General features: G+C 40.3%; 1 protein-coding gene across 1 annotated transcript in view; it reads left to right on the forward strand.

Annotated features, from left to right (window-relative positions):
• CMTM4 (CKLF like MARVEL transmembrane domain containing 4) overlaps positions 1 to 14,193 on the forward strand; it is a 36,679-nt gene that overhangs the window by 8,729 nt on the left and 13,757 nt on the right. The window contains exon 2 of the mRNA XM_065028477.1: positions 9,177 to 9,353. Coding sequence (XP_064884549.1) covers positions 9,177 to 9,353 — 177 coding nt within the window. The remainder of the gene's footprint in view (positions 1 to 9,176; positions 9,354 to 14,193) is intronic.

The raw sequence follows: 14,193 nt of genomic DNA on the forward strand, positions 1-14,193 counted from the left end.
GAAATGTTCATGAAATAAAGCAACAAGTGCGGTTGTGAGTATTGAGAAACACTTAAGTTCTACAAGTCTTTAATAACCTTCAGTCGCTTTTTGTCTTATGAAGTTATTTTCGTGCTAGGAACTGATGTTGTCAGTTGAATGCTGTGAATGAATTATTTAGTTTTTTGATCATATACTCTTCTGAAAGCAAGTAATTGTTGCTTTTAATGCTTAGAAAATTTTTCTTTAATGGAAATGAAACATTTTATTAAACGTTGGGATCTTCTAAGTTTGAATGCTGTTGTCACTTAGTAACATCTTTAAAGAATGTTGGGAAGAGTGCTCTTCCGTAATTATAGGATAGTGTCCTAACTCTTTGGGATGTTCACTCTGTTTAGTTTGCGGTGGCAGTACAGTACAGTACAGTAAGAATCGTGACGGAGAAGGCAAAAGCGCTGTTGCCAGAGCCTTAGGGCTTTTGTGTTAACAATATTCTGTAGTCCTCTCTTTGCAGCGTCCCAAGTTCCTTTACAGTCTTCAGGCAGATCTGTTCTTCAGTTATAAAATCACGAGTAGGTGGATTTGCAGTTACGCAATGACAATTTGTGGGCTCTTTTCTATTTTGGATGAGACACTACTGTATAATGCTTCTAAGACAGCCTGAACAGCAAGACGGGCTTGAAGGTTTCGTGCATTCCCCAGTACAGCTGGCAGTGCTCTTTAATGTTCTGGCCTACATCTATTTTTTTAATGCTCTGTTTTACCAGTGTGTCTAGACTCTTTTTGCCTTTTAAGGCATGGCATCTAAGGGGGCCTTCAGATTGCAATCTTGGGAACGTTGGGATTGCAAGGACATTTTGCACCATTTCCTTTAAACAAAAACAAACCCAAAAAAACTTTAATGGATTCCTTAGGATTACTTCAAGTTCTTGAATGTTTTCTCATTAAAATTCCTTTCTTGTTTTAGTATTTGTGGGATGTTTGATGTTTACTCATAATTGGGATTAAATGGGGTTTTAAAGGATACAGACTGATTCTGATAGTCTTAAAACAGAACTTTCACTTTTAAAAATAGCCTGACAGGCTAGTTAAACAGGAGGCTGTGCAGATCAAATACTTGACAAATTTTATGAGTACACCTTTACTTCTTAAACCCAATTAATCTATCCTACTGTTTGTTACAGCTTTACAGTACTGTGTTTTAATATGGTTTTGACTAGCCTGGTTTCCAACACAGGTTGGCTCATGAGTGAATGGGAACATGAAGCCAGGTCAAAAGTGTTGAATTTTAATACATTTTTTAAGAGCTGAGTAGAGAATTCTTCTAAGTGAAGCAATAGCCATTTTTTCACGTTGTTTAAAAATCATACAAACAAGGTCTCAGTAGCTTACTGTGCTCCAGCAAAGAGCATGTGGATGTACCATACAAAACATGTGTGCGCAGCCTGAAGACAAAAATAGGTTAACTATATTTATCCCTTTGGTTTAAATAGCAAAGATATGATAAGTTATGAGTTCTTACAGCTTGACTTAATAGAAACTACTGGGAAACGGACCGGAGAGGATACTGTACCGTTGCTGGAAGATGGGAACTTGGACAGTGTGCTGGGATGTACCTCCCCGGGACGTGTTCTCTTGAGCATCCTGCATGGTTGTTATTAACAAACTAGTAAATGCTGATACAAAACTAGTGATTGCAGTGGCAGTATTAAATTAGTCCTTAAGACAAACAAGAGTTGCCAATGATTTTTAAGGAAGTTAAGGTATATCTTTCCCTGCCTTGGTGGCAGAGTTACTAAACTTTTATTGAACTTGGTTGTTAAACTAGATCTTTTTTTTTTTTTCATTTTGTTTCCTGTAGTCAGTTTTTACTGTGTGTCACTATTGTAGTAAAGCCTGGACTAGCAGCAAATTGGACTAGTGGAAGATTACTTTCTTCTCCCCTCTCGCTCCCTTCTGCCCCAACCACGTGCAGCTGAAGTGGCCGAGGGTGATGCAGAGAACCCCCAGAGGACCCCTGTGCTCCTCTGCCGTAGGTGTGGGTACGCAGGGCGGCCCCGGGGGCTGCTGAGAGGGTTTGGCTGTCTGACCTCCGAGTCGCGGCTCCTTCTGAGGAGCCGGCTGTGTCTTGCACCAAGAGGTACTGGTGGCGTTTGGGAGCGAGAGAGAGATGGTTACAAAGCACCATGCTCGCAAATGTGTGTCAAAATGAACATGAGACAATGAATGGGAAAATTAAGCCTCAAATATCAGGAAATTGAGAAAAAACCCTGCCTCCTATAATTTACTGGTTTATGTGCACTTGCTGAAGCCATTGCTACAATTCAGTGTGCTGTAGATAGAGAATAAGCCTTCCTGTTTATGGGTTGTTCCTTTCACTGAGTTGCACAGGAATTAAGTGATTAATACATACAAATGGGAAAGTTAGATATCTATAACTCTGGAAGTTTGTTAAATATTGTCTTGCAGGACCTGTTGCTTATGAAAATATTTTGAATTATGGTGCACATGAGTTGTAGTTTCTGGGGACTGGAGGCACATGTTCCTGTGGCAGTAACTGATGGTGTTTTGTGTGTGGTGTTTGCCCTTGTTTAAAGCGTCAACATGAAGCATGAGCTTCAAATGAGTGTTCTGATAGGATGGGATTGCTACAAAACAGCTGATGGGCTTTTGTTTATGGGACAGGTGGCATGTTACATTCCTTTTTTGTCTGATCTGGAAGGCATTGAACCTCATTCAGGCTTCTGTGAGAAAATGCAATGTGCCTAAACCAAATGACCTCGTCGCAATGCACCTTGGCTTCAGATTTTGTTCACTGTTTCTTTTGGTCATCTGCTTGGCTGGATAAAAACTGCAACATACCTAAATCAGAGCGATGTTGGGTTTTGTCTTGTTAGGAAGAGGGTTGTGTTTTGTTTGGGCGCGAGTAAATGAACAAACTCGCAGTCAGGTCTGCAGAGTCGTGCGAAGCGGGGATGAGCAACTTCTTACAGGTCTGGAATAACAGTGGGCCAGATACTGATGGTGACCGCATGGGAGCTGTGCAAACCAGGGCCTCTCTCTGCATGTTCACTTATTACTTTGAATGCCAAAATGGATTTATTCTGGAGGCAGTATAAATGTGTGACATGAAAAAGATCTTAAATTATTGAGCAGTAACAGGAAGAAGTATGTTGTTTGTTTGTAATATTTCCATACTGCGAAATCCTATTTGTTTAATGGTATTTGTACCGGAATTGGTTTTGCATTTATCTAGCAGATAAGAATGTTTGTTGTATAGGTGTGTCCAAGCTGTACTAATGCCTGGCTAGCAGGATATAAGTCACTATGTCATGTCTGCAGCTTTTTTTATCTTCTAGACAATGTGATTAATATAACTTTTAAAATGGATGCATTTCTGTTTTAGCCAGTTCAGAAACTCTTCTGTTCATCTTAGTTCAGTCCAGTTAATTTTCAGTTAACTCCAGTTCTTCTGGCGTTTTAGTTTTCCATTATTTCCAGGGTTTTTTTGCATGTTAGTTTTAATGTACTTGGTGTTTGACTTAATAGAAACTACTGGGAAACGGACCGGAGAGGATACTGTACCATTGCTGGAAGATGGGAACTTGGACAGTGTGCTGGGATGTACCTCCCCGGGACGTGTTCTCTTGAGCATCCTTGCATGGTTGTTATTAACAAACTAGTAAATGCTGATACAAAACTAGTGATTCTGTTGTTAACTTAAAGCTGATTACCCTTTTCCATAATATTTCCAAAATATTTCTGACATCAAGAATATGTTCTGTGTGTAGGATCCATCTTTTGCCTACATTGGGAAAGGGAAGTCAGCAGTAGCTGAATCTTTCCAGGATTATTGTAAACCATTGGACGTGGCATAAGATCATCTGATTTAATAAAGATTGCATAATATTCAATGCTCGGAAGTCTTGCCATGTTGTGTTCAAAAGTGAACTAAGAAATAATGAAAACTTCAGGATTGCAGCTACATGTAAAACCCTAGAGGCGCACTGAAGATCTGAAATGTAAATATTCTGCTGTTATTTCTAGTGTCACCACCAAAACCAAATCAGAGTTGAATTCAGAGGTCTGGTTGAGTTTCTCTGGGTTTTGTTCAGTGTTGTGTTTTGTGCCATTAGAACACAATTTAGTTCCTCCAGAGTGCTGAATCTCTGGTGTTTCTTAAGCTTTCTTCTCTCGCCAGCATAGTTTTCCTAAGTTTTCTGTGTTGTCAGGGAAGTTTAATACTCATTTGTGATTTAAGGCTCCTTGCAGTCCAATTACCAGAGTTAGTAACACATTTCTTTTAGTCTTAAGGATGCAGAGTAGGAACAGGCGGGAAATCAGTCATTCTGCTTTGGGTAAAAGATGGTTTCCTGCTGGAGAAGCAGGACTGTGTTTAAGCCATATGATCCCAAATATTCATATCTGTGTCAGCTGGTTTAGATGTGGGAAATGCATGTGTTTTGCAAGGAATGAGACCCACTTGGTTTCATACATTAAGTTGAGACTGCTGGGCCAAGTAAATGAGAACAATAAATCTAGATTTTAATTCAAAAACGTTTAATGTCTTCAGATACTTTAAGTGGTGTAAAAGCAATTTATTTCTTCTCTGTTTTGTGCGTATGTATTGTGCCGTGCCATTAATTTAAACAGTCTGGATGTAAAAATGTCTTGGTAGTGTGACATTCTTACGAAAATTCTGTGGGTATTTTTCAGGCAGAAAAAATGCTGACCATTTTGTGGCTTTGTGGAAATCATGCGTAATTATGTCATTTAACCACACAATAAGGCTTTCTGTGGTAACTTTTTAGATAAACAGGAAAACGAATTTTTTTACTTTGTTTTCATTGCAGAACTGTCTTTTTTTTTTATTGTTAGTGCAAAACTGCTTGATTATTTTCTTCACAAATAAAACACAACGTGTTCTGACAGGAAAAATACACCATTAGCAACCCCCTGAAAGCTCTCTTTCAGCACTGGTGCCTGTCATAGCACATTTTCTCCATTTTGGGGAAATACAGTGCGTGCCTGTGTTGCCAAGAAAGTGATGTAAATATAAGCCATTTACATAGCCCTAAGGCAGATGATTTCTTCATTAAGGGCCCTTCTCCAGGGGAGTTTACATGAAAGTTGAGATGAATACAGTGATGGTAGGAGGCTAATGTGGTAAATTAAAGGACTCGGGATCCAGTGTAGAGGCTCTTTTTCAGGAATTAAATAGCCCTAAATTGCGGTCGCTTCATCCCCTTCCAGTGAGGGGCTCCTTCCCTCTGAATAGAGCCTTTATTTGGGGGTTCGCCGCTGTTCAGTGGAAGTGCAATAGCCTCACGCTGTGCGTGAGTTATCTTAGCCGCCCTCAGCGTCCCGTGCTATAGAATTGGACAGCAGTTGGCCGGTTTATTTAAGACGAAAAGCAAAAAATATAATTATTGGGAAATAGATCTCATATTGAATCCTGTTCTTGGGTAATTTTTCTTCTGCCGGTGCATGGTGTGGTGGTGGGAGATGAGGGACGAAGGGCAGGGGCAGGTTTGCTCGTCATGGAGCTGGACCTGTATTGCACACATTGGGCAGACCCAGACCTTTCCTCAGTTTATGCTGAAGCTCTGGTTTGTTGACCCTGCATTGTTGACCAGATGCTCGCGTCTCCTTTGTTCAAGAAAACATTGCAGAAAGCCTAGGCTGTATCTGCATAGACCTGAGCATGCAGTAGAATAAGCAGATGTTTCCACAGTGACAAAGTTGCGGATCTACTGTACTTACTTCAAGAAGAGTGCAAGTAGAAGGGATACGAAAAGCGACTGTTTAAAAAAAAGAAAGGTAGTAATAGATTTATACAAATCTGGAGGAAATGGGGTGGAACAGAAAACTGTCCAAAGTACTCAGTGCAGAGAAAAACAGATGACAAAGTTTGTTTCATCCATTAGAGGAAACTTTCTCTCTTGACTCTGCCCGAGAAAGCTGTAGCTGTGTCATTTGTGGGAGGGAGCAGTAATTCTTGTAAGAGGAGATCTCCACCGCATTCAACTTGTCATTTTGCCTCGGTAAACCAAGCTGAAAGTTCTGCTTGTGGAAAAACTTGCCAAAACTCATCACCCTAAACCATGAGAAGAGGTATGACTCAAGAGCAAGGGTCACCTTCTGCGTTGGCTGAATGGCAGCGCGCATTTCGTTGGCAGAGACCTGTAGTCTGATATGATACTGGGTTTTTTGCGTTGGTGGGTTGTGTGTTTTTGGTTTGTGTTTTTAGCTATTCCTGTAACGGCAGTCGTGGGAGACAGACACAGGCCTAGATAGATCCTGTCTCCTGGTTTTCTGAGGTAGCATTGGTGACTTATCTCACAAGAGCAAAGCTTCAGCAGCTGGGGAATGAGAGTTTTCTCTGCTCCAGCTTTGGGTCTCGGTCACTTGGGGCAGTGTGAGTCTTTGCACCCTCAGATAGTGTCTGCACGGAGGCTTCCCAGGAGGGCTGGAGCGTCTTTGTCCTTCCTCCCTTTTCCCGAGACACTGTGTATAATCAATGTGGTAAGGCAAGGCGCCAGTTTTATCTTGGATGTATGGTATGGCAGAGGGAAGATGGTAGGAAGCTTTGGAGAAGTGACATTTTGGGTCTTTGAGCGTTGGTGAGCTGTGTGTTGATTAGCTAATTCAGTAGGCAGTGATGGGGCTAGTCAGGCAATGGAGATAAATGTAGATTAGAAAGATGTTTTCGTTGTAGCTACGGAGTGTGAGAGAACAGGAGAAAAGGGTTATTGCTAAACCTGTGCTGAAGTCCCTCAGAAAATAAGCTGGGGTAGCTGAGACCAAGCCTGACTGTGTTTGTGGTGGGACGCTTTGGGGGCACGCTTGTGATCACATCACTCTGCTTTATGGCCATGTCAACCAAGTGGTATTCCGGCTGGAAAAATTGTAACCTAACTTATATAGCCTGTCTCATAAATAACTTATTTTGTAAATTTAAAAATGCAGAGAAAATGAAGCATTTTTCTTACAGTGTTAACACTTTTTTTTTTGTTTTGGTTTGGTTTTGTGTTGATGTTTTTGTTTTTTAATGAACTTGGTCACTGGCTGAACCATGGCCTTTGGCTGCTTTGGCTCACGCTGCAGCATTTATACAACGTTTTTAAGTAATGTAGCCGAGTAAGTAATGGGTTTGATTCTATAATGTATTTCACTTTCATTCCATGTGTTCAGAGTAGTTAGCTTTCTTTTTTTGTTAGAAACAAAATTGGATTCATCTCTGAGTGGAACGTCTGGTGAAAGCAGCACTAGTGTGTTTTTATAGAAGATTCACATTACTTGTAGTTAATTGGAAAGAGGCTCCTGGCAAGTTTGTAAACGTGTAGGAGGACAAGATTACCCTGATGTTTCAAAGCGAAAATATTTTGTGTTAAAGACTGAGATTTTTATTGTGCTTATGCAAACGGAAGTTTCAGTGGGAGGATAGCTTTTTCTGATGCGGTGATTAATTCAGATCTCATTTTTTTGTTACAGCAGTCATTGCGAGACAAAGAATGGGCAGTTAACAAGAAAGTATTATCTGTAGCACTAGCAGGGTGGATAATCTTAGAGAAGGGTGAAATAAGTTTTTATTGCAAGAAAAATAGTAACGCATTTAGTTGGAATCTTCCTTGAAGTACAAAAGTTTTACAAATCATTGTATGCATGGGAATGTTCTCCTTTCCCCGTACCCAGCACCACCAAGTGTTCAGGTGTCCCGATCCACTCTGTGATGATAACGTTCCTGTTAATAGTCAGCTATTGTGCATGTTTCCAAAACGCAGCCTCCAATTTGTGGCCAGAGTCTCCATCATGAACTGAGGCAATTGAGGTTTTCCCCCGACCTTTCTGATAAACATGTCAATGGACTTGGGCTGCCACAGCCCAGACGAGTGCTGTGCGGTCATGCCCTGCGCCTCGCTCGAACTGGTTTGGGTTGGGTCAAACCTAAGTGTACACAACTAACGCTTTTCTTACAAGGGTGCGTTACAGGGAAATGTATTTTATAATTTCTTAAGGGGTAAAATGAAGTCTTAAGGTACAATTGCTGTGAAGATTATTAATTATTAATTCTGCAAAATTAATTATGCAAAAAAAGTGAATTCTTTCTGAAAAATATAAGTGAGTGGGTAGGGGGGTTGTTGTCTTGAAAACCAAAGCAAAACACTCCTAGGGCCTTGCTTGCTTGCCATGGAAAACTAAAAAACAAACAGCATACAAATAAACAAAGAGCAGAAGAAAACCATCCATGCAACCGTTTTCCTTTTACCAGTTATACACCAGCATTTGTCACTTGTATACTTAGTGGTGTCTGATGGTATCAAAGTGGTTGCTATCAGTGGGAGCTAATGTTGATGTGTGGCTTTTATGTATTTTAGTTTTGTCCATTGGGCAGATTTTTTTTTTTTAATTATAGTGATTTTCACTGTTTTATCCTAAACAGTAAATTAAACTCTCATCTTGCAAAAGTCTGCGTTTGTGTTAACTCTACCAAGACATCATCTGAATTTAGTGTGACTAACCATTATCCCAGTTAGATGTATGAATTTGCAGCACCAGGAGTTTTTCCTTCGTCTATTAGCTGCTTGTTTTAATGTATTATATGAGAACTATAAAATATTTTTATCTGAAATATAGCATATTGATGATCAAAAGCATGGAAAGGCAGGTATTTTTGGATGCTGGTAGAGATCTTGAATCTATTCTATTTTGTGTTGGTTTAGATAGCAAGTTGATAGTGAATTTTAAATAATAGCTTTATTGAAATGTCTTTCATAATCACACTGTTCCTATTATGTAATTGGGCTTGAAGTTGGCCCAATAAACAAATGCATTCCACCTTCAAGTTTTGGAATAGCATATCATGACAGAAAAATGAAATAAAATGTCTGAGGTGCCATTTGCACGTTAAGCCAGTGGCACGAAGGGGTTTCATGCCTTTTTGCGTCTCAGTCATTTTGATGTTAGGCTCCTTGTAACTTTGCTAAAATATACTTTGTTCAACAGGAGATATCCAGAAAGTCTTGCATTAATTTGCCCTTGTTTTTGCTCTTTAGACAGTGCCCTGTTATAAACTAAAATCACACATTCCTGAGTGTAAACTGATCATGTTCCCAATGGAAATTTCAGGAATACTTGTGGCTACTTTCAAAATGTGGAAATCTATTTATATTTTTTCCCCTTGTTTTTCTTCCTAGGTTTTGGCACTGATTGCATTCATCTGCATAGAGACCATCATGGAATGCTCCCCTTGCGAAGGCCTTTATTTCTTCGAGTTTGTGAGCTGTAGTGCATTAGTGGTTACTGGAGTTCTGTTGCTTATGTTCAGTCTAAATCTTCACACAAGAATACCGCAGATCAACTGGAATCTTACTGTAAGTTCATACAAATCCTCGCTCTGTTAAAAATAGCTGCAAGTCTGTTTTTAAGTTTGGTCTTTGAACTGTACTTTCTAGTCTTGTTTAAGATTGCGAGCGGGTGTTCTTTGTGCTGAGTAAAGTATACATTTTACTTACATTTATTTTTGAATACTAACAGCAGAATGGGCTTTGAAAAGTAGCAAGATTAAACAACATTAAGTAGAATTAAAGTTGTCTTCTAGTAGATTCTCTTTGGAAGGAAGAAACTTCCTGCTAATGGCAGCAATTGCTGTTTGTGGATGAAGTGGATAAAAATGCAGCCTGTAGTTATTTAACTTTGACAGATGCTGTTTGTACAGTAGCCCGTTGTTCTCTCTTAAGCTGTTTCTTATATTAGGACAGCCATGCTACATATATTTTCTTATACAGATTAATGCAATCATCGGGTAGCAGTGTAAAAAGTTATGTGCTGTCTGTGAAATTCAGGTGTTTTGAATTGCTTACACACATAGCTATTAAACATTGACTGGCCATGCTTGATGTATTCTCAAATACGAGGAGTTTTAGGGAACTGCTGGCAGCGCACATTCCTTTTGTCCAAGTCTCTATTTCCATCCTGCACTGTGAGTTAAACTTTCAGATTGGGTTGCATAAACACAGGTCACCAAATCAGCGTTAGTCACTCTAGCAAAAGGTCTGTCGAGATTTATATTAACTTCTTGGGACAGTACAGATACATATGTGCCTACATTCTGTTTTAACTTATAACAGTAATTTTGTAAGTAGAGTTGGAGACCAGTCCCAGAGGTTTTTTAGGCTTCTGTGTGGTTTTTAAAAGCTTGCTTTTAATGTAATTTATGTTGTAATTTGTACATTTTCAGTAACAGCTTAGAAGCCTAAATGACTAAAATGAGACTGGGATGTGGAATTGGATGATCCTTTGTATGCTAGGGATGCATGATTTATTGAGGAACTCTTCCTAAGAGTACTTGGTAGATAGATTAGATGGACCGTCAACTGCGACTGGTACCTGTACGTGGAGGAGATCCAGGAGCCCTGCAAAACAAAACCAGTGGAACCACTGGAGTATTTCTAGGTTGTCTTGCTTTGCTTCTTTTGTCTTTGTTCTGCCAGTATTGTCTGCGGCAACTGCAGAGAGAAGGTAGTCTCTGTTTCTGTTGCCAGCCTAGTTGTTTAATGAGCATCACAACAGCCTGACAGCTCATAACAGCAATCAAAGACCATCTTTTTATACCACACAGTTCTATACATGCTAGTAGGATGTACAAGAGCATGATAACAACTGTGTGTAAGTGCATCAGTGTCACATGAAATACATTATGGTTTTGCTGGTGTGATGCAAGTGCTTTCACAGTGAATACCAGATCTAGTTTATGTTCAAAGGAAGTTTGACCAGGACGTTTTATCAGGAGACCACAGAGTGGTTGTGTGGTGACCATAGCTGAGCTGAAGTTGTGTCTCTGGAAGAGTCAGTTTAATGATTTTGCATACCCTTGTTTCTGTATATCTGTGCTTTTCGTTCTGTTGGTAAGCGCTGTGGCACACTTTTACTGCCTGCCAGAACACTTTGACGATATGTTTAACATACCTAAGTACAGAAGCTGAACTGCAGCTCTCTGCCTTTCCCCCAAGTAATGCCGTGGTTGTCAGCGTGTAGCTGGTAGATCCTTTCAGCCACTCTGACCTCCTGTGGTATTTGAGTGACAAGAGTGGTTGCTTTGCGTGCAGCATTACTTGTCTCTGCATAGCACTCTGCTAGAGATCTTTACAGAAAAGAGGGCTTAAAAATCCAACCAGTTGTGGTGTAGGGCTTTTTTGTTTGCTTTTTTTAAAAAAAGTATTTTGGGTTTTGGGGCAATGGCCACACTCTGAACCCCCCACCTAAATGGCATGGAGCAATGACATGGTTGGAGTTCAACCTGAAGGGCCAATGAAATACACTGCAAATGCTTTTTGCTTTAGTTCATATTGCCAAATCAGCAGAGGTAAATTATCATGATCTCACAAGTCTCATTTTTTTTGTTTTGTTCTGAAGATGAAATGGTTCTTCAATCATTATACCAAAGATATGTAACATTAGTGAGAACTGGAAGCTTCTGACTTCCATTAACTGAGACGTTCCTTCTTCCTAGTGTTGCTTATTGACTTTAGCAACCGTTAGTTTGATAGGACTGGTACTCTGAGAGCAGCACGGGAGTATCTTCATTATTCAGATACAGCTGTAGTCTGCTGGTGCACCTACAGAGTGGGGGATCGAAGGCTGCTGATAGAACACCTCTGGGAGATTACTACAGCAAAGTTAGTAGGAAATGTAAGAACGTAGAGTTGTGGCTGAATGTGGTTGTTTTGGCCTATTTTGGCATTTTATTCTTCAGTGTAGATGTGTATTCAAACATTATTTGCCTCTTTCAATATTTAGTCCTTTGTGTTTCGATGGCTATTTTGCAGGCTCTCTGTATGACAGTATCACAGGAGCTGCTTTCTGGCAACAGTTTCACACTCCTGAATGCTTTAGGATTACTCCTGCTTATGTATAAATTCATTAGTATACTTAGTATGCTTTAAAATATATATATATATGACTTTATAATGGGTATTTCCCTTGTGAAAAGTCTCAAACTTTGCTGTTTAGAAGCTGCACGAGAAGAAGAGGCTGTTAGAGTGCTTGAAAGAATTTAATAGTCTTAAATTTAGGAAGAATTCTCCCTTTAAACACAGCACTCACACTTCTTAGGAAGCATTTGAAACCATTTGCTTTCAAATGATCCTGCCTATTAGAAAGTACCAGACCAGCGACTGCTATTGTCCAACACAGGTTTGTTTCCTTTTGTACTTTACTAAAATTAAATTTCTTTCTAATGTGTTGTGGATATTGCCTGATGTCCACTATCCCCAGTTGGAATGAAAACGTGGATCAGTATATACTAGCATCTAATAGATATGTATTTAAAAAACTGTGTATTTGCATATTTTTAGCCATTTAGGAAAAAGAGCTTTGTTTTGATCCTAATTAGAAACTTGGCAATCATTTTCACATTTTCCTGAGGTAAACCTGGAAGAAACATGGAGCTGGTGAGGCAGGAAAGAAGCTTGTTTTGCATGTTTTGGAAAGAGGCAGATCAGTTACATGATGAAAGAGCAGTCACTTGTCTGTGTTGTGCAGCACTATCAATATTATGCAAAAATGCAAAAGCTGAGAAAGATGTCAGTGGAAATTTCCATTTCATTTATGCTTCACAGCTCAAAGGGAGCCTGTTCTGCAAGGACACCAGCAAGTGGCACAGGGGGATCCCTGCTTAACTACAGAGCTGCCGCTTTGAAATGTTTGTTTTCAGAGTTAACTAAGAACTGAATGTTTGTGTTTGGCTAAATTATAGTTTGTTTGTTTGTTTGTTTTTTCTTAAATTCATTTTTTGAATCTAATGTGATGTACTGAGAGCGCTTAAGATCTTGCAGCCAAACTGTGGATGAGCTGGCCCTCTAGAAGCAGAGGTGGGGTAGGAAAGGTAACAGAAGCGTTTGTCATTCCCTCCAGTGTTTGGGTGAACTGGCATGTGGTTTGCCAGCCTTTCCGACTGTCACTGTCACTGCAGAGTGGATCCACTGTGGTGCTGCTGTACCCGTTTTTCAGGGCTGAGAACTGAGATGACTTGGGGAGGGGCAAAAGTGATGGCCAGTAGCTGAGAATACTGGAATTTGATAGCGTCTCTTGGATGAAAGTTTGTATGATGTGAGAAATCTGAGTCATTACAGATGTAAATCGTTGCTTACCCTGCTGGTGGAATGGACTGTTCATGTCTGTGTGTAGGGAAAAAAATCCTCCAATAGATTTTTGACTGCTGATTTTTATTTTATTTTTAAGCATGAACTGGAACTCTGGTAGTGTATTTTCTGTGCGTGCAGTTCCGAATATAGAGTTTTTCAGCCTAGAGCAGCTTCAGAGACAAGGCACAGAACCAAGCACAGCACAACTAATCAGAGTTCAGCTGGGCTCATTAGGCTAGGCTGGGTTCAGCCGGGCTCGTTAGGCTGGGTTCAGCCGGGCTCGTTAGGCTGGGTTCAGCCGGGCTCGTTAGGCTGGGTTCAGCCGGGCTCGTTAGGCTGGGTTCAGCCGGGCTCGTTAGGCTGGGTTCAGCCGGGCTCGTTAGGCTGGGTTCAGCCGGGCTCGTTAGGCTGGGTTCAGCCGGGCTCGTTAGGCTGGGTTCAGCCCCAGGGAGGCAGGGCTGCAGGGAGCAGACACCAGCAGTCAGGTGTGGCTCTGAGGACGCACAGCAGCGGTTGTAGTTTGTGCTGCCTGAACACTCATTTCATCACCTTTGCAGGGACGGGGTTTTATCAGCTGTTACAGAGATGAAACTTGGTGTGCGAGCAGCTGACACTGAATTGGCTGGCAGAAAATCTGATGTGGTGCCAGAATGTCAAACTGTCTTATGCCAACCCAGGCTCTGAAGAGCGTGATTACAGAGCTGCACTTCAAAGGCCTTCAGGGGGCAATCTTATTTTTCTTTTCTTTTTTATTTTATTTTTTAATTTTTTTTCCCTCTTCTGTTTTGAAAAAACACCTTGATTTTTCTTTGGCTTGCAAAGCTCTTGAATGAGAAATAAAGTCATCCTTCACTTTTCTGTTTACTGCTGTCAAAATAGCAATACCTATTAAGGATAAAAATTAATATTTTACAAATTTTAAAAAATTGTCAGAATTAATATCCACCGGATTAGTGCTGTTGGTGGACAGTTCTCATTTGGTGGAGCATGGTGTAAACAGTTACACATTATTCCTATGAAATACAAAACACGTTTTGAATACAAGAAGTATTCCATGGTTTGGTAGTTG

The sequence above is a fragment of the Columba livia genome, chromosome 13 (assembly GCF_036013475.1).
Source record: "Columba livia isolate bColLiv1 breed racing homer chromosome 13, bColLiv1.pat.W.v2, whole genome shotgun sequence".
NCBI lineage: Eukaryota > Metazoa > Chordata > Aves > Columbiformes > Columbidae > Columba > Columba livia.